Source organism: Ranitomeya variabilis, chromosome 2, assembly GCF_051348905.1.
Source record: "Ranitomeya variabilis isolate aRanVar5 chromosome 2, aRanVar5.hap1, whole genome shotgun sequence".
Classification (NCBI taxonomy): domain Eukaryota; kingdom Metazoa; phylum Chordata; class Amphibia; order Anura; family Dendrobatidae; genus Ranitomeya; species Ranitomeya variabilis.
The window spans coordinates 126,256,867-126,275,686 of record NC_135233.1 but is presented as its reverse complement, the minus strand read 5'-3'; the positions used below and the strand labels follow the sequence as shown (position 1 = coordinate 126,275,686).

General features: G+C 42.9%; 1 protein-coding gene across 7 annotated transcripts in view; it reads left to right on the top strand.

Annotated features, from left to right (window-relative positions):
* The window catches only part of ARHGEF33 (Rho guanine nucleotide exchange factor 33), a 192,395-nt gene that overhangs the window by 92,140 nt on the left and 81,435 nt on the right, over positions 1 to 18,820 (top strand). For 5 of the 7 annotated variants that reach the window (XM_077282987.1, XM_077282982.1, XM_077282983.1 and 2 more), the window contains 5 exons: positions 112 to 276; positions 2,395 to 2,516; positions 5,409 to 5,542; positions 8,111 to 8,170; positions 9,692 to 9,910. In XM_077282987.1, coding sequence (XP_077139102.1) covers positions 157 to 276; positions 2,395 to 2,516; positions 5,409 to 5,542; positions 8,111 to 8,170; positions 9,692 to 9,910 — 655 coding nt within the window. In that variant the 5' untranslated portion in view covers positions 112 to 156. The remainder of the gene's footprint in view (positions 1 to 111; positions 277 to 2,394; positions 2,517 to 5,408; positions 5,543 to 8,110; positions 8,171 to 9,691; positions 9,911 to 18,820) is intronic. The other 2 variants (XM_077282981.1, XM_077282986.1) reach the window with 2 other exon arrangements.

The following is an 18,820-nucleotide window of genomic DNA, read 5'->3' as shown; positions in this document are numbered from 1 at the left end:
TTCCCTTTAAGCATGTTGTTGATCTACAGAGAAATCAGTACTGAAATTGTGAAAAATCAGAAGAATATGAAGTAGAGAATTTGGGCATTTTATTTTGAAAATATTTATTAGTTGCAGGTTTTGGCCTCTGAACTTAAGACGGGCTTCACAGAGGCTATGCAGGAATTGTCCCGAATTCAACATGGTGAATATGCCTTGGAGGAGAAAGTCAAAAGCTGTCGCTGTACCATGGAAGAGAAGGTTACAGAGTTGAAAAATTCCCTTAACAACTTGAAGGTATGAATGCTGAATGGGATATAATGACTGTGTTGGGTGGGAGGTCGGAACTACAGTACAGACCAAAAGTTTGGACACACCTTCTCATTTAAAGATTTTTCTGTATTTTCATGACTATGAAAATTGTACATTCACACTGAAGGCATCAAAACTATGAATTAACACATGCGGAATTATATACTTAACAAAAAAGTGTGAAACAACTGAAATTATGTCTTATCTTCTAGTTTCTTCAAAGTACCTTTTGCTTTGATGACTGCTTTGCACACTCTTAGCATTCTCTTGATGAGCTTCAAGAGGTAGTCACCGGGAATGGTCTTCCAACAATCTTGAAGGAGTTCCCAGAGATGCTTAGCACTTGTTGGCACTTTTGCCTTCACTCTGCGGTCCAGCTCACCCCAAGCCATCTCGATTGGGTTCAGGTCTGGTGACTGTGGAGGCCAGGTCATCTGGCGTAGCATCCCATCACTCTCCATCTTGGTCAAATAGCCCTTACACAGCCTGGAGGTGTGTTTGGGGTCATTGTCGTGTTGAAAAATAAATGATGGTCCAACTAAACGCAAACCGGATGGAATAGCATGCCGCTGCAAGATGCTGTGGTAGCCATGCTGGTTCAGTATGCCTTCAATTTTGAATAACTCCCCAACAGTGTCACCCGCAAAGCACCCCCACACGATCACACCTCCTCCTCCATGCTTCACGGTGGGAACCAGGCATGTAGAGTCCATCTGTTCACCTTTTCTGCGTCGCACAAAGACACGGTGGTTGGAACCAAAGATCTTAAATTTGGACTCATCAGACCAAAGCACAGATTTCCACTGGTCTAATGTCCATTCCTTGTGTTCTTTAGCCCAAACAAGTCTCTTCTGCTTGTTGCCTGTCCTTAGCAGTGCTTTCCTAGTGGCTATTTTACCATGAAGGCCTGCTGCACAAAGTCTCCTCTTAACAGTTGTTGTAGAGATGTGTCTGCTGCTAGAACGAATCTAATCTGAGCTGTTGTTAACTTGCGATTTCTGAGGCTGGCGACTCGGATAAACTTATCATCAGAAGCAGAGGTGACTCTTGGTCTTCCTTTCCTGGGGCAGTCCTCATGTGAGACAGTTTCTTTGTAGCGCTTGATGGTTTTTACCACTGCACTTGGGGACACTTTCAAAGTTTTCCCAATTTTTCAGACAGACTGACCTTCATTTCTTAAAGTAATGATGGCCACTCATTTTTCTTTACTTAGCTGCTTTTTTCCTGCCATAATGCAAATTCTAACAGTCTATTCAGTAGGTCTATCAGCTGTGTATCCACCAGACTTCTGCACAACACAACTGATGGTCCCAACCCCATTTATAAGGCAAGAAATCCCACTTATTAAACCTGACAGGGCAAATAAAATAAAAATGGCTCCATCCAAATTACAGCCGTGGCACCTTCACCGTATCATCTATCTATAATCTTTCTGTAAGCTCTAATTTATGGAGGCCTTGGATTAGGAAGCCCCTCTTAGCATTTCTGCATCTCAACCACTAATAGAGTATTAAGAAGAGGTTGACCACTACTTACTTACTGATAGCCTATCCTTAGTATAGGTCATATATATCTGATTGGTGAGGGTGCAACACCCAGCACCCCCATCGATCAGCTGTTACTGGCGGTCATGGTGGACAGAAGTTTTTTGATACTGCTGGAACACAGCAGCTCTTTAAAAACTATAGTGGCTGTGGCTGAGTACTGTAGATCTACCCCAAATTCACCTGAATAGTGGGTGTACCCACCATGGCCGCTACAGAAATGAGAGGGGGGCTGCTGTGTTTAGCATAATCTGAGAATTTCCTTTTGCCAGTTCCGCCGGTAACAGCTGATTGATGGAGGTCCTGGGTGTTGCACCCTCACCGATTATATATAGACTATCAATAAAAAAGTAGTGGTCAACCTCTATAACACAAATTTCAGTGTTTTGATAATTTTTTTAATGATTTTTACTAGTCATCGTCACAGTGCACAGTGCACGCGATGTGAGGATTCACATGTCTGCAGTCACATAGAGTGACTGCAGACTTACAGCCTAAGGCCAGACAGCAACTCTAACACAATCAAATATATTAATTCCCTTTATCAATAATGTTATAGGAAGAGGTGAACGCGGCCATGGCAATGATTCACGCTATCATCGCTAAGCAGGAAGAGATGCAGCAGAAGATTGAACAACTACAACAAGAAAAAAGGAGGGAATCCAGAAAAATGAAGAATAAGTGAGTGGTTGTTGGCCACACTTGGTAACTCTGTATAATGTACCACAATCGCTCCCTTCATTTCCATGTATGTACATACCGCAGCTTGAAAGTGAAAATACTAGAAAACAAAAATTAAAACAAATGGGATAATAAGAGTCGCAGTTTGGATGTCACAAATCCTGGGAGTATACTTAAACTAATTATAAAATACTGTATTGTTCCTCATATTAAGAATGAGGTCACCCTGCCTCTAATTAGAAGTTATTCACAGAGCGTTTAGTTTCTTGTCTTTCTGGGAGGGTGAGGATTGATACTGATCTAATTATCTTTTTTTCCATAAATCTATTAAAGAAAAGAAATGTTTTACTAGAACCACAGAACTTAAAGAGAACCTGTCAGGCGATTGATGCTGCACAAACCATGGGTAGCATGAATCAGAGCCTTGCTGCCTGATTGCAACCAAATATATATTTTTTAATCACTCCACCATTTCACAGAAGATAAACTGTAAAGAACCAATGGTCACAGCGCTGCTCCAGGTGATTGACTGGTCTTTCCCTACGCACACAAGTTGGAGAGACCTGTCAATCACCTGCAGCAACGCTAGAAGGAGGCAGCCGGAGAGCGAAACGGCACAACTCTGATCCCCGGCTGGATCTTAACACTGGAGTATTTCAGAAAAACAAATCTCTGCCTGCAATCGTGCAGTCGGGCTCTGATTTGTGCTGTCCGTGGTTTAGGCAGCATGCATTAGATGACCGGTTCACTTTAATACCAACTTCAAAAATGGGTCAGACCCTGGAAGTTTTGCCTGACATCCGTAGATCTCATTAACACATAATTTATAGTCTAGGTTCTTAACCTGTGGAATGTAGCACCAGAATGTACATGCCATGTATCTAAAGCAGTGTTCCCCAGTAGGCTGTAATGGCATGATGTGATTTGTAGTTTCACAACAACTGTAGAGCCACAGATTATGAAACTTATCTAAGGAGTACCAACTCTACCTTTATATTGTTCTCTTTGCTGTGTAAATGTACAATGGTAGATCTGTGTTACAACATGGGACAAGCTCAGGAGCTGAGCCTGCTCTTTACAATGTGCATGCTAGCTGCACTAAATATCCAGCACTTGAGCGCAACTAATGCAATTGGAGCTGGTAAATTAACTTCTTACATGTCCTTCTCACACATGACAATCGCATTTAAAAGGCCTCAGTGATAGGCACTGTCACTTTCAGAGCTCATTTCCCCAACTTGACTCAATTACAAGGGGCTGATAGGTTGCTATTTCACCCGGTGACCTTCTGAATGCTTCTGTGTCTACAGTGGTTTAACCCCTTTATGACCAGAGCTTTTTTCGGTTTTGCGTTTTCGTTTTTCGTTCCCCTCCTTCCCAGAGCCATACCTTTTTTATTTTTCCATCAATATTGCCATGTGAGGGCTTATTCTTTGTGGAACGAGTTGTACTTTTGAATGAAACCATTGATTTTACCATGTCAGGAAACAGGAAAAAAATTCCAAGTGTGTTGAAATTGCAAAAAAAGTGCAATTCCACACTTGTTTTTTGTTTGGCTTTTTTGCTAGGTTCAGTAAATGCTAAAACTGACCTGCCCTTATGAATCTCCAGGTCATTACGAGTTCATAGACACCAAACATGTCTAGGTTCTTTTTCATCTAAGTGGTGAAAGAAATTCCAAACTTTGCTAAAAGAAATGTTTTTGCCATTTTCCGATACCCGTAGCGTCTCCATTTTTCATGATCTTGGGTTGGGTGAGGGCTTATTTTTTGTGTGCCGGGCTGACGTTTTTAATGATACCTTTTTCGTGCAGATACGATCTTTTGATCGCCCCTTATTGCATTTTAATGCAATGTCGCGTTGTCCAAAAAAATTTAATTCTGGTGTTTAGGTTAATCATTTTTTATTGATAGATCAGGCGATTATGAACACGGCAATACCAAATATGTATATGTTTGAAATTATTTTTATTGTTTTATTTTGAATGGGGCGAAAGGGGGGTGATTCGAACTTTTATATTTTTTTATTTTTTTATATTTTAAACACATTTTTTTTTTACTTTTGCCATGCTTCAATAGTCTCCATAAGAGAATAGAAACTGCCATAGACTGATCGGCTCTGCCACAGAGACGATGGTCAGATCGCCTCTATGTAGTAGAATTGCTGACTTGCTATGAGCGCCGACCACAGGGTGTCGCTCACAGCAATCCGGCACTGACAACCATAGAGGTCTCCAGGAAACCTTTGGTTGTCATGCCGACACACACCGGTGACCCGCGATCACAGGTCACTGGTGTGCGTATTTCCGGCGCGATTGCTGGAAGCGCCATTTAAATGCTGTCAGCATTTGACAGCGGCATTTAACTATTTAATAGCCACGAGTGGATTGCAATTCCACCCGCGGCTATTGCGGGCACATGTCAGCTGTTCAAAACAGCTGACATGTCCCGGGAAAGATGTGGGCTCACCACCGGAGGGAGTCCTACATCAGCGTACTATTCTATGAATCAAAGTTGATTTTCTCAATGAAACATCCAATTGCAGTCAGGTCAGTATATGTGACCTTGCCTAAACCTACCCAACAACATATTTAGTTTAGTCATAAAACTCCCATCAAGTTCCCTTGAAGACATGTGCATAAATCTAAGGGTTTGTTACTTTGGCAGAGTGGATTTTGAGGGAGAATTGGCTTTGAAGCATTGCTGCGATTGCACAGAGATTTTAATGTGGCGACACGTTATACATGTACATGTGAATTTCCATAAATCCAAATGTTCTCTTTAAATTCTCCAATGATATAAAGCATATGGCATGATAGGTAGATAGATTAATGTACAGTATGAATTATTTTCTGACACATTCTTTTTGTCTATATTTTTCTGTTGTCCCTAGAAGGATCCAGAAAGAAGAGCATACAGGTCAAACCCAATCAGTCCAGAACAGCACCTTCCAAAACTCCAATCATTCCGAATCTCTGATGGTCAATTATCATAACAACCTAGTGCAGCCGTCCCCATATGAGAAAGGTACTGTGATGTTTAGTGTGTTAAGTGTTATATAAAATACTTAGATTATTAGATTAGAGTAAGCTTTTATATTAATATTTAATGAAAACCATTAAGTTTTGTACCTCCAGCTATTTTTGGTCCCAAAGTAATAAAAAAAATGATGGGAATCATACTTGCCATAAGTTCCTATACACCAGGCAAGTCGGCAATACAGTGTCAGTTTCTATTAAAATGTCAGTGCGTGTGTCTTCTAATTCAAGGAGGTGTTTATAAAATTTCACAGATGAACAAGATATTTTGTAGAGTTTGTAAATCAGTGTAGCACTCATCGATCTTCTAAAAATATTACTTTTATTAATGTAGACGGAGATTACAATATACAGGCAGAACTGCCTCCACCAAATATGACACTATTAGATGTATTAGGAGAAGGTATCACGCTCCGAGCCGTATGTAGTAATCTCCATCTGGATTAATAAAAAAACGTATTTTTTAAAAGAAGAAGTGCCATATTTATTTTCAAACTCTTTGAAATATACTTGTCATAAGTTATTCTGCCTGAATGAACTTGGGATTCATGTCTGTGAAAGGGAGGCAGTAAAATGGATAGCTGCACCCTGTGTAGTCTGGTGGAATAAATGCTTTCCCAACAAAACACTTATGCATTTATATATTGAGACATTATACTTGAAACATTTCAAACTTCAACACTTACACAGCTTTTTCCACTTTGTTTTTTTTGGTGTTCTTGGCTTGTGTCATGACTGTAACTCACACGCTTTCTCAGCGCCGTCCTAACCGCATTCACCGCTCTGCTTCTCCCAGTATCAGGCGCTGAACTGCCTCTTGCAGCAGTCCCATCACTACTGCATTCCTCTGTTGACAGAGAGTCTCCACCTCCACCGCTGCCAGATTCTGCAGGAATTTAACTTTCTGTGTCTTAAGGAGTTTTGCTTCCCTGGATTTATTAGGCAGCTCTTTCCACCACACCTTGCCTGAACTTGGGTTCCTAGTTTTAGTATATCTCTAGTAATCTGCCAAGGTGCATGTTTGTTTTGACCCTCCTGCTACCAAATCGGCTTGTTCACTCATTTTGTCTGACCTCTCCACTCCTGACCCCCGCTTTGTATTTTGATCCTGTGCTGCCTGACTCAATCTTGGACTGTCTGACCATGTCTCTGTGTTTGCCCTTGGCGCTTTGTGTTGTGCCTTTGACCCTTTGTCAGATGCTGCTGGTCTGGGCACAGCCCTGGAATGGCACCTGGTGACTATAATGGCTCAAGCCTATCCTCACCATCAGAGGCTCTAGTAAAGACCAGGCAGTCACTTAGTTATGGCCTCCACACCACACTATCTCTCCACACCCTTCCGCTTGACATGAAAAATGATCTCGTCCTTATTAGACAGTAAAGTCACTTACTTTCCCACACAGTTTCATGTCATAGACATGTTACCCACACATTTCATTTACGTCACTAACTCCTTCAAAGTTAACCCATGTTATGACCACCCACGGGAAGGGATGGCACCAGATTGTATGGTAATCTGGCACCAGATTGTATGGTAATCTGGCACCATATTGTATGGTAATCATACTTTAAAAATAAGTAACTCAGTTTAATTTTTGCTCAAATCTCGTAGAAAATATTCCAAATTATTCTTTTTTGCCAAGATGACATCATAAAATTACAAAGGGCATCAGCCAGCCTGTGTCACTCAAATGCAACATAAGGGCATTTATAGGAGGCATGAATTCAGCTTGTGACTGTACCAAATAAACATAACTTTGTAGCTTAAAGGTACCTTCACACGAAACGACTTTACAACGAGAACGACAACGATCCGATCGCTGCAGCGTCGCTGTTTACATCACTGTAGAGATGTCAAACACAGCAGCTCCAGAACGACGCAGGAGCGATCCTGTGACGTAGCGGTGACGCACTTATCGTTCTCACAGGTCGTTAGCTCCATGTTTAACATTGCTGGCATTGTTGCTTTTGCTTTCCAACACGACGATACACGCCGATCTGACGACCAAATAAAGTTCTGAACTTTAATCAACGACCAGCGATATCACAGCAGGATCCAGATCGCTGCTGCGTGTCAAACACAACGATATCGCTATCCAGGACGCTGCAACGTCACGGATCGTTGTCGTTCTCGTTGTAAAGTCATTTCGTGTGAAGGTACCTTAAGGCCTCACACATTCCATTTTAGGGATCCATGTTTCAGTCCCTTTGCAAAACACGTGCAGAACTTCCCTCCCCAGAGGAACTATTGTTTGCTAACAAGGGGGTGGTAAATAAGAGATTGCTTGGTGGTGGCAGTAGGGGAGTAAATGTAATTTCCTTATGTCCTGGGTAGCAGAACCAAGCTCCACAAAATTTACTATAGTCTCTCTATCATCTGTGTAAACCATTGAAATCTAATATGAAGTTTTTTAAAACCAAAAAGTCAGAATAAGGTTTCTAGAATAGATACAAAGGTTGAAAAGGGGAGTGAATATATTTGTACAAACTGTTTTAATCCATCTTTTATTATAACAGAGCAAGATAAGTTTAATCACTCATACATGTTTGTTTCCAGCACCTGCATCCAGGTCCTTAAGCGCTGGCAATGAAAGCAATGTGGCGATCAGCAACACAGGTAAGAAAAAAAGACTCTTGTATTGTAGAAGAATGTTTAATCACAATAATTTTCCCTTAACATTCTGAACTGGATTTATTATTAAATTTGAGACTTTCTTTTCTAGTTTTCCATGTTTCTTGCATATTTTACATGTGCGCCGTATTTTTTTAATTTGCCTTCTTTTATTTTGTGTCTATTTTATATGTATTCGCTTGCTTATTTTTTTTATAAAAGTTGCCAAATTTGATTGGAAATGTACTCAAGTACCTCCCTGTAGTGATTTTAATTACATTTGTGACATCTTAGTTGAACATACAACTTTTTGTTCTAAAAAGTCTCAAAATGGGTTAGTAAAAAACAAAGCATTTTTTGGTTTTGAGCAAAATTCATAAACCACGTTCTCCGGTTTGAAAAATCTAATGCAAAAAAAGTTAACGAATAACACCAGATAACAAAAAGCAACTTAAAAAAATGGAAATTATGAATTTTTTTTTTCACATTTTATATTTTATTAGTTTTTCTACTGTTAAATTAAAAGAGCATTACAATTACTGATAAATTGTAAATTTTGGGTTATCAGTAATGTTTGGTGAAGTTCAGAGCTCATGCTGACCTTTCTTCCTTGAGCTGTGATCTACCCTACCTTATCTAGGTGCATATTTCTCAATATCACTTATTTTCCTTTCTATTTAGTTCATCACGGAATTAGGTTAACCTTCCCCACTTCACTTATTACATTGAACATAACCTACCTACAGTCTATAGACTGCAAAGACAGTATATTTTGATTATGTAACTGCAGTGACCCTTATTCCTGGATTAAAAATAAAAAGACCCCATCCAATTGACAGCAAAAACTGCCAAAAAAAATTTGAAAAATACAAAGCTTTTATTTCAAATTATATTTCCCTTTTTATTTGTTCATTTTTATTAATCTAAATACTTAATATTTTAAAAAAGTTTCCCCAATTTTTTTACTTTATATTGCAGGCATATTATCTTCGACTAACTGCAATACATGTTTGATTTTGATTTATATCATTGTGTTTTTTGATGCTATTTTTATGTATTTTTTTTCATTGTAGCAGCATTATTATTTTTTTAATTTTTTTTTTGCACTTTTTACCATTTTTTTGCAGGATGCAGCCAGGCTTCTTTTTGATGGCTGGGTTTACTAGGGCATCAGTCCTAGAGTGTTAGATGTATTTAGTACGGGGCAGCCTGCCTTTTATAATATTTTGGGCGTCATGAATTGGCTGAGAACCAGACACTTTGCACCACACATGCCTATGTGAATGGTGTCCTACTCAAGCCCTATTTGTGTACATTTTTTTTCTACTAGGCAGCCACCCCCTCCATAATTTTGGTAGGTGTGTGAGTGGCTGCTTTTATCAATAGATTGCATCTGTGCTGCCCCAGCCTATATAATGGACGCCTGCTGTATCCTGCTAGTGCATATACCATCTGTCTGCTCTTGGTAAGGCTGTCTCTTTTATGCATGTTTTTCTCAATTGTTCTATGATTATTACTTTAATTTAGCTCGGATTCCTCATGAAGAAACAGATGAAAGTTTCAAGTCCTCAGTGACAATTGAAGGTCAGTCCAGAATGTATATGCCTTCCCTCATCTGGAGACAGCCAAAAGATCGAAGGGAGTGGGAGGAAGAAGGTTCAAAAGAACAAACAGATAGGCCAAGGGACCTAGTACAGAGCCGAGCTCCCCCAGTGGAGAATGTCCTCAGCGAACCCAGTAATTTTGGTAAAATACTATATTAAAAAACATCTCTGTTATTAAAAACTTTAACTTTGTTCATCCAACATTGTGTACACATGCAGCTCACAGCATTCTCAGATATACCGTATTTTTCGGACTATAAGATGCACCGGACCATAAGACGCACCTAGGTTTTAGAGGAGGAAACTAGGAAAAAAAAATTGAAGCAAAAATGTGGTCAATTGTGTACTTAATATAACCTATCCTGGTATATATTGTCCCCTATTCCCCATCCTGATACAAATGGCCACCTCATCCCTACCTTGGTATGCATGGATCCCTCATCCCTATCCTGGTATGCATGCCCTCTCATCCCTATCCTGGTGTGCATGGCCCTCTCATCCCTATCCTTGTAGGAATGGTCCCCCTCATCCCTATCCTGGCAGGAATGATCATCCTCATGCCTATCCTAGTATGAAGGTCCCCCATCTCATCCTAGTAAGCATGGCTTCATCCCTATCCTGGTATGCAGGGCCCCATCTCGTCCTAGTATGCATGGCCCCATCCCTGTCCTGGTATGTAGTGCCCCCATCTCATCCTAGTATTCATGTTCCCATCCCTATCCTGGTATGCAGGGCCCCCATCTCATCCTAGTATGCATGGCCCCCATCCTTATCATGGTATGCAGGGCCCCCATCTCATCCTAGTATGTATGGCCCCATCCCTATCCTGGTATGCATGGCCCCATCCCTATTCTGGTATAATTGGTCCCCATTCTGGTCCTGGTATGCATGGCCCAATCAGAAAACATTAAAAAACCAAACTATTACTTACCTTCCCGGCGCTCCCTCGCAGCTCCAGTGCCAGCAGCTGCTTTATGCTTGTAAGCAGCACATGGCAGGGACGTCATGTGCTGATTGCAAGCCGAAGCACAGCTGCCGGAATACTTACTACTTTGCATGCCAGGACTGTGCGTGCAGACAGCACTGAGTATTCATTGCTCTTCAGTAGCGCACAGTGTCAGCCGGAGCCTTCCTGCTGCTGTCGGCGGTCATGTGTGCTGCTACTTAAGAGAAATTAATATTCACCTCTCCACACACAGAGAGGTGAATATTAATTTCTCTTCAGTAGTGGCATACGCAGCCCGGCAGCTGCAGTAAGGCTCCAGCTGACAGTGTGCACTACTGAAGAACAATGAATACTCACGGCTCTCTGCGTGCACAGTCCTGATGAGCAGAGCAGTAAGTATTCCAGCAGATGCCCTTCGGCTTGCAATCAGCACATGATGTCCCTGCCATGTGCTGCTTATAAGCATAAAGCAGCTGCTGGCAACAGAGCAGAATGCTGCGAGGGAGCGCCGGGAAGGTAAGTGTAATGTTTTGGGTTTTTTTGTTTGTTTTTTTATTTTTCTGATGGGGCCATGCATACTAGGATGCGGGTGGGTGGGGGCCAATCATAAGGATGGGACCATGCATACCAGGAATGGGGTGGGGCCAATCAGACCAGGATGCTAAAGAGAAATGAATATCCATTGCCCTCCATGCCTTGGGCATGGAATGCAGTGAATATTCATTTTTCTTTAGCAGCGGGCTCAGGAGATAGCCGCAGCCGGCTCCAGCCTCCTGTGACCCAGTGCTCCGCCAATGCCGCTCCCTCACCTCCCCACCACAGACAGACCCGATACATCTGGATTATAAGGCGCACCCCTCATTTTCCTCCACATTTGGAGGAAAAAAGTGCATTTTATAGTCCGAAAAATACAGTAATTTTTATATAAGGTAGATTTCAGAAACTTTAGTTACTTATTGGCTCTCCTCTTATAAACACTGATGTATATGCTTTGGACTGCTTTTGATTCATAGTAGTGAATCGATAGTGATAATGGGACTAACATAATTAATGAGTTTTCTGTGACTTTAATATTGATGACCAATCTTTAGGATAGGTCTGCAATATTAGATCAGTGGGGATCTGACTCCATCCCTAAATGATTGTGCGAGTACTGTGGTGCACTAAATGTGGCACAGCTCTGTCTGTTGTGCAGTGGATGGAAAAGGTACTGCAAGCTACATATAAAATACAAATTCCACCCATATTTTATTACGTTGGATTTAAAGAGGAGCTTTCACTAATCTTTCATGTTGAACTGATCACACAATGTATTAGGTGCTGTAGAATTAATATTTGATGAGATAATAACAATCAAAATATTGGACACATGAACAGTTAATTTTTTTAAGTCCTAGTGTGCATTACCAGTGAGATTTCACTGGGGGGTGTCCTTCTTTCCTCTATGTGAGAATGGTCAATCATAAGAAGGCAACAACACACTGGGGAAAGAAGAACACGCTCCTATAATAGCTTAGAACAGATCTGCTCTGTTTTCTCAACATTTTTCTAAGCATTTTTTATGGACATTGCTAAGTTTATCTGGCATAGCCAAAGCTTCAGATAACAGAAAATAGATTATCTGAGTTTTTATAGCAGCAGGTCGGATGGTCTGTACTAATTTGCATGTATCGTGTATGTAGGGTAATGTTCAAAATCTCAGGTCATTTAGGAGTCAGACTACTACACCTTCTTCAAGAACAGAATATTATATAAGAAGTATGCAAGAACAAAATATTATTTTACACTTATTATTATTTTTAACTTTCTCCATTTGCATGATTTTAAAAGATATGACTGCATTTAACATATAAAGGGGATGTGGGAATTATTGTATACTGTGTTAATATTGTGTTTAGTCCATGCTCCCCAATCCCTTTGATGGCAGCTACAGGATGTCAGCATGGTATGGTTAAAATGTTGGGGGTTTTGCGCTCTGAATCAAAATTTGGATTGTCATCTAATGTATATCTATACAGTAGATGGCACTCCAAATTTTGATTCAGCGCCAAACCCCCTACATTTATATAATACCATGACCTGAACTCCTGCATTTATTACCACTGTTTCACCTCCTATTAAACAGTGCAGGTTTTTCCCTTGCTCTGTAATGGCAAGGGTTAATCAGTTCAGTTCATCTTCTGGATCTCTCCATCCTGAGTTGCCTCAGCTCTTCTGTGTTGGGCACTCCCCTCTGGTATATATGCTCAGTAGTGATGTTGAGGGTCTCCGAGTATTTGTAAGTGCTCAGAGATTTAGTTTTTGTTGACGCAGCTGCATGATTTACAGCTGCTAGCCATCATAAGTACATGTGAGGGTTACCTGGTTGCTAGGGAGGGAATCCCCACATGTAATCAAGCTGGCTAACAGATGTAAATCATTCAGCTGCGGCGATGAAAGCTAAATCTCCGAGCACTAAAAAAATACTCGGAGGACACCCGAGCGTGCTCGGGAAATCTCGAGTAATGAGTATACTCGCTCATCACTAATGCTCAGCACTGGCACTTGGGAGTTGCCAGTGATAGTTCTAGTTCCTGGTTTGGTGTTGAAAGAGAAAGTTCAGTGTTTGAAATTGGTGATTGGAGAGTTTTTTTCTGGAGATTGCTGCGTGGAGCTGGTTTGCATGTTTATACTTATCTTCTCACATTTGGTTTGACTAGTTTGAGGAATCGGATCGGTGCCCACAGCACCTTGACACTATGTGCCTATATATATATATATATATATATATATATATATACACTGTGTTCCAAATTATTATGCAAATTGGATTTAAGTGTCTTAAAGATTTAATTGTTTTGTTTTTCAAATAAACTCGTGGATGGTATTGTGTCTCAGGGCTCAATGAATCACTGAAATCAATCTTAAACACATGTGATAATTAGTTTTCCAGGTGATTCTAATTAAAGGAAAACTACTCAAAAATGATGTTCCACATTATTATGCAGGTCACAGGTTTCAAGCAATATGGGAAATAAAAAGGATCTCTCTGCTGCTGAAAAGCGTTAAATAGTGCAATGCCTTGGACAAGGTATGAAAAAATTAGCTATTTCATGAAAACTTAAGAGTGATCATCATACTCTGATGAGATTTGTGACTGAAACAGAGCACAGACAGAGTTCATGCAAATAAAGGCATAATGAGGAAGTTTTCTGGCAGACAAATTCATTGGATTAAGAGAGCAGCTGCCAAACTGCCATTACAAAGCAGCAAACAGTTATTTGAAGCTGCTGGTGCCTCTGGAGTTCCTCGAACCTCAAGGTGTAGGATCCTTCAAAGGCGTGCTGTGGTGCATAAACCTACTATTCGGCTACTCCTAAACAGTGTTCACAAGCAGAAACGGTTGCAGTGAGCCCTGACATACATGAAGACTAATTTTCAAACAGTCTTGTTTACTGATGAGTGTAGAGCAACTCTGGACGGTCCAGATGGATGGAGTAGTGGATGGTTGGTGGATGGCCACCATGTCCCAACAAGGCTGCGACATCAGCAAGGAGGTGGAGGAGTCCTGTTTTGGGCTGGAATCATGGGGAACCAGCTGGTAGGGCCCTTTAAGGTTCCTGAAGGTGTGAAAATGACCTCAGCAAAGTAAATTTAGTTTCTGACTGACAACTTTCTTCCATGGTCTAAAAAGCAGAAACGTGCCTTCAGGAACAAAATCATCTTCATGCATGACAATGAATACCTCTGAGTAATTGGCTGCTATGGGCATAAAAGGAGATAAACTCATGGTGTGGCCACCATCTTCCCCTGACCTCAACCCTATAGAGAACCTTTGGAGTATCATCAAACAAAAGATCTATGAGGGTGGGAGGCAGTTCACATCAAAACAGCAGCTCTGGGAGGTTATTCTGACTTCATGCAAAGAAATACAAGCAGAAACTCTCAAGTTCAATGGATGCAAGAATTGTGAAGGTGATATCAATGAAGGGCTCCTCTGTTAACATGTAACTTGGCCTGTTAGAATGTTTTGGAGTTAAATAGCTTTTTTGTTCAGTGAATGTGACCTCCTAATGCTGCGAATTCCACAAATTAGCATTTTCAGTTCTTTAAAACATATCAAATGTTTAGAAATACTACTGTGCCTAATAATTTGGAACCGTGCATTTTGAGTTTTTATTCATTTTGGAGATTATATTGTTATCATTGGGAGGTTTCTTCAATAAAATTCGATGTATACTCTAACGGGTGATGACTTTTATTAGACTGACTGTCATTTGCACTGACCATTTAGGAAAATCCGAGAAAAATGTCATTTGAATAATAATTTGGAACATAGTGTATATATATATAATCTGTGGCCTCCCCGCTAACTCTCTTGCACCAGTTCAGTCTGTCCTCAACTCTGCTGCCTGCCTAATACACCTTTATCCTCGCTACTCCCCTGCTTCTCCCCTCTGCAAATCCCTCCACTGGCTCCCAATTCCCCAACAAATCCAGCTCAAAATACTAACACTGATCTAAAAAGCCATCTACAACCTATCCCCTCCCTATATCTCTGAACTAATCTCCCAATATCTTCCCTCACGCAATCTTCGATCCTCCCAAGATCTCCTACTCTCCACCACACATAGGGTACCGTCACACAGTGCCATTTTCATCGCTACGACTGCACGATTCGTGACGTTGCAGCGTCGTATGATTATCGTTCCAGCGTCGTAGACTGCGGTCACACGTTGCAATACACGGCGCTGGAGCGATAATTTCATGACGTATTTGCGATGTAGAAGCCGTTGGTTACTGTGCGCACATCGTATACAACCTGTGTCACACGATGCAATCATGCCGCCACAGCGGGACACTAGACGACGAAAGAAAGTTTCAAACGATCTGCTACGACGTACGATTCTCAGCGGGGATCCGGATCGCAGTAGCGTGTCAGACACAACGATATCGTAACGATATCGCTAGAACGTCACGAATCGTGCCGTCGTAGTGATGAAAATGGCACTGTGTGACGGTACTCTTATTCGTTCCTCACACAACCCACCTCCAAGATTTCTTCCGAATATCCCCCATCCTCTGGAATTCCACGCCTCAACACGTCATATTATCCACCACTCTCGGATCCTTCAGACGGAATCTGAAAACCCATCTGTACAGGAAAGTGTTATGACCCCAATGGCGAGGGTCTCAGAGATATCAGCAAGTCTGCAAAGTACAAAAATCCAGCTCATAGGGCAGTGGTAACTGGGTTGACCATATATCTACTCCTAACGCCAACCCTAGAAGTAGCCGGGGAACATGCCTACGTTGGTCGCTAGATGTCTCGCGCCAGCCGGAGAGCTAACTACCCCTAGAAGAGGAAAACAAAGACCTCTCTTGCCTCCAGAGAAAGGACCCCAAAAGTAGGATAGAAGCCCCCCACAAATAATAACGGTGAGGTAAGAGGAAATGACAAACACAGAGATGAACTAGGTCTAGCACAGAGAGGCCCACCTACTAATAGCAGAATATAGTAAGATAACTTATATGGTCAACAAAAACCCTATCAAAAAATCCACGCTGGAGATTCAAGAACCCCCGAACCGTCTAACGGCCCGGGGGGAGAACACCAGCCGCCCTAGAGCTTCCAGCAAGGTCAGGATACAGATAATATACAAGCTGGACAAAAAATGCAAACAATAACGAATTGCAAAAAGCAAAAAGCAGACTTAGCTTAATCAAGCAGGAACCAGGATCAGTAGACAAGAGCACTACAGATTAGCTCTGATATCAACGTTGCCAGGCATTGAACTGAAGGTCCAGGGAGCTTATATAGCAACACCCCTGACCTAACGACCCAGGTGAGCATAAAAGGAATGACTGACAAACCCAGAGTCAAATCACTAGTAGCCACTAGAGGGAGCCAAAAAATAAATTCACAACAGTACCCCCCCCTTAGTGAGGGGTCACCGAACCCTCACCAAGACCACCAGGGCGATCAGGATGAGCGGCGTGAAAGGCACGAACTAAATCGGCCGCATGCACATCAGAGGCGACCACCCAGGAATTATCCTCCTGACCATAGCCCTTCCACTTGACCAGGTACTGAAGCCTCCGCCTGGAGAGACGAGAATCTAAGATCTTCTCCACCACGTACTCCAACTCGCCCTCAACCAACACTGGAGCAGGAGGCTCAGCAGAAGGAACCACAGGCACAACGTACCGCCGCAACAAGGACCTATGAAATACGTTGTGAATGGCAAACGACACCGGAAGATCCAGGCGAAAGGATACAGGATTAAGGATCTCCAATATCTTGTAAGGACCAATGAATCGAGGCTTAAATTTGGGAGAGGAGACCTTCATAGGAACAAATCGAGAAGACAGCCATACCAAATCCCCAACACGAAGTCGGGGACCCACACCGTGGCGGCGGTTGGCAAAACGCTGAGCCTTCTCCTGTGACAACTTCAAGTTGTCCACCACATGATTCCAGATCCGCTGCAACCTATCCACCACAGAATTCACCCCAGGACAGTCAGAAGGCTCCACATGTCCCGAGGAAAAACGAGGGTGGAAACCAGAGTTGCAGAAAAATGGCGAAACCAAGGTGGCAGAACTAGCCCGATTATTAAGGGCAAATTCAGCCAACGGCAAGAAGGTCACCCAATCATCCTGATCAGAAGAGACAAAACACCTCAAATACGCCTCCAGAGTCTGATTAGTTCGTTCCGTTTGTCCGTTAGTCTGTGGATGAAAAGCGGACGAAAACGACAAATCTATGCCCATCCTACCACAAAAGGATCGCCAGAACCTGGAAACAAACTGGGATCCTCTGTCCGACACAATATTCTCAGGAATGCCGTGCAAACGAACCACGTTCTGGAAGAACACAGGAACCAGATCAGAAGAGGAAGGCAGTTTGGGCAAAGGAACCAGATGGACCATCTTGGAGAAACGATCACATATCACCCAGATGACAGACATGCCCTGAGACAGTGGCGTAGGAAGGGGGGTGCGGGGGGGCGGGCCGCCCCGGGCGGCACAATGCGGGGGGGCGGCACAATGCGGGGGTGAGTCAGTGGCGTATCTAGGGGGGGAGCAGCCGGCAGGGGGGCGCAGTCGGGCCGCCTAAAGCGGCGGTCCGCAGTGTCTCCCCCGGCGGCTGCATTCTGTCACCCCCCGCGCTGGGAGTCAGCTGTTCTCTGTGCCGACTGTCAAGCTGACAGCCGGCACAGAGAAGCTGCAGCGTGCCGGCTCCCAGTGTTCAATTGTACTCGTATCTGTGATGCGAGTACAATTGAAGCTCTGACTGCCGGGTCAGAGCGATGCCAGCAGCGTGATCAGGTCATGTGATCACGCTGCTGACGTCACTCACCTGCGCGGCAGAGCAGGAGATGCAGAGCGGTGGTAAGTGCTCCAATGGAGCTGAAGACACCGAAAGTGCAGGGGGGGAATTTACTGTGTGGGGAAGGGGGGCATATATTGTGGGGGGGATTTACTGTGAGTGGAGGCTGGAGCTGAAGACACCGAAGGTGCAGGGGGGGATTTACTGTGAGTGGGGATGGGGGAAAATATTGTGGGGGGGATTTACTGTGAGTGGGGATGGGGGCATATATTGTGGGGGGGGATTTACTGTGGGTGGGGATGGGGGCATTTATTGTGGGGGGGATTTACTGTGAGTGGGGATGGGGGCATTTATTGTGGGGGGGATTTACTGTGAGTGGGGATGGGGGCATTTATTGTGGGGGGGATTTACTGTGAGTGGGGATGGGGGCATTTATTGTGGGGGGGATTTACTGTGAGTGGGGATGGGGGCATTTATTGTGGGGGGGATTTACTGTGAGTGGGGATGGGGGCATTTATTGTGGGGGGGATTTACTGTGAGTGGGGATGGGGGCATTTATTGTGGGGGGGATTTACTGTGAGTGGGGATGGGGGCATTTATTGTGGGGGGGATTTACTGTGAGTGGAGCTGAAGACACCGAAGGTGCAGGGGGGGATTTACTGTGAGTGGGCATGGGGGAAAATATTGTGGGGGGGATTTAATGTGAGTGGGGATGGGGGGCATATATTCTGGGGGGGATTTACTGTGAGTGGGGATGGGGGGGGATTTCATGTGAGTGGGGATAGTGGGATATA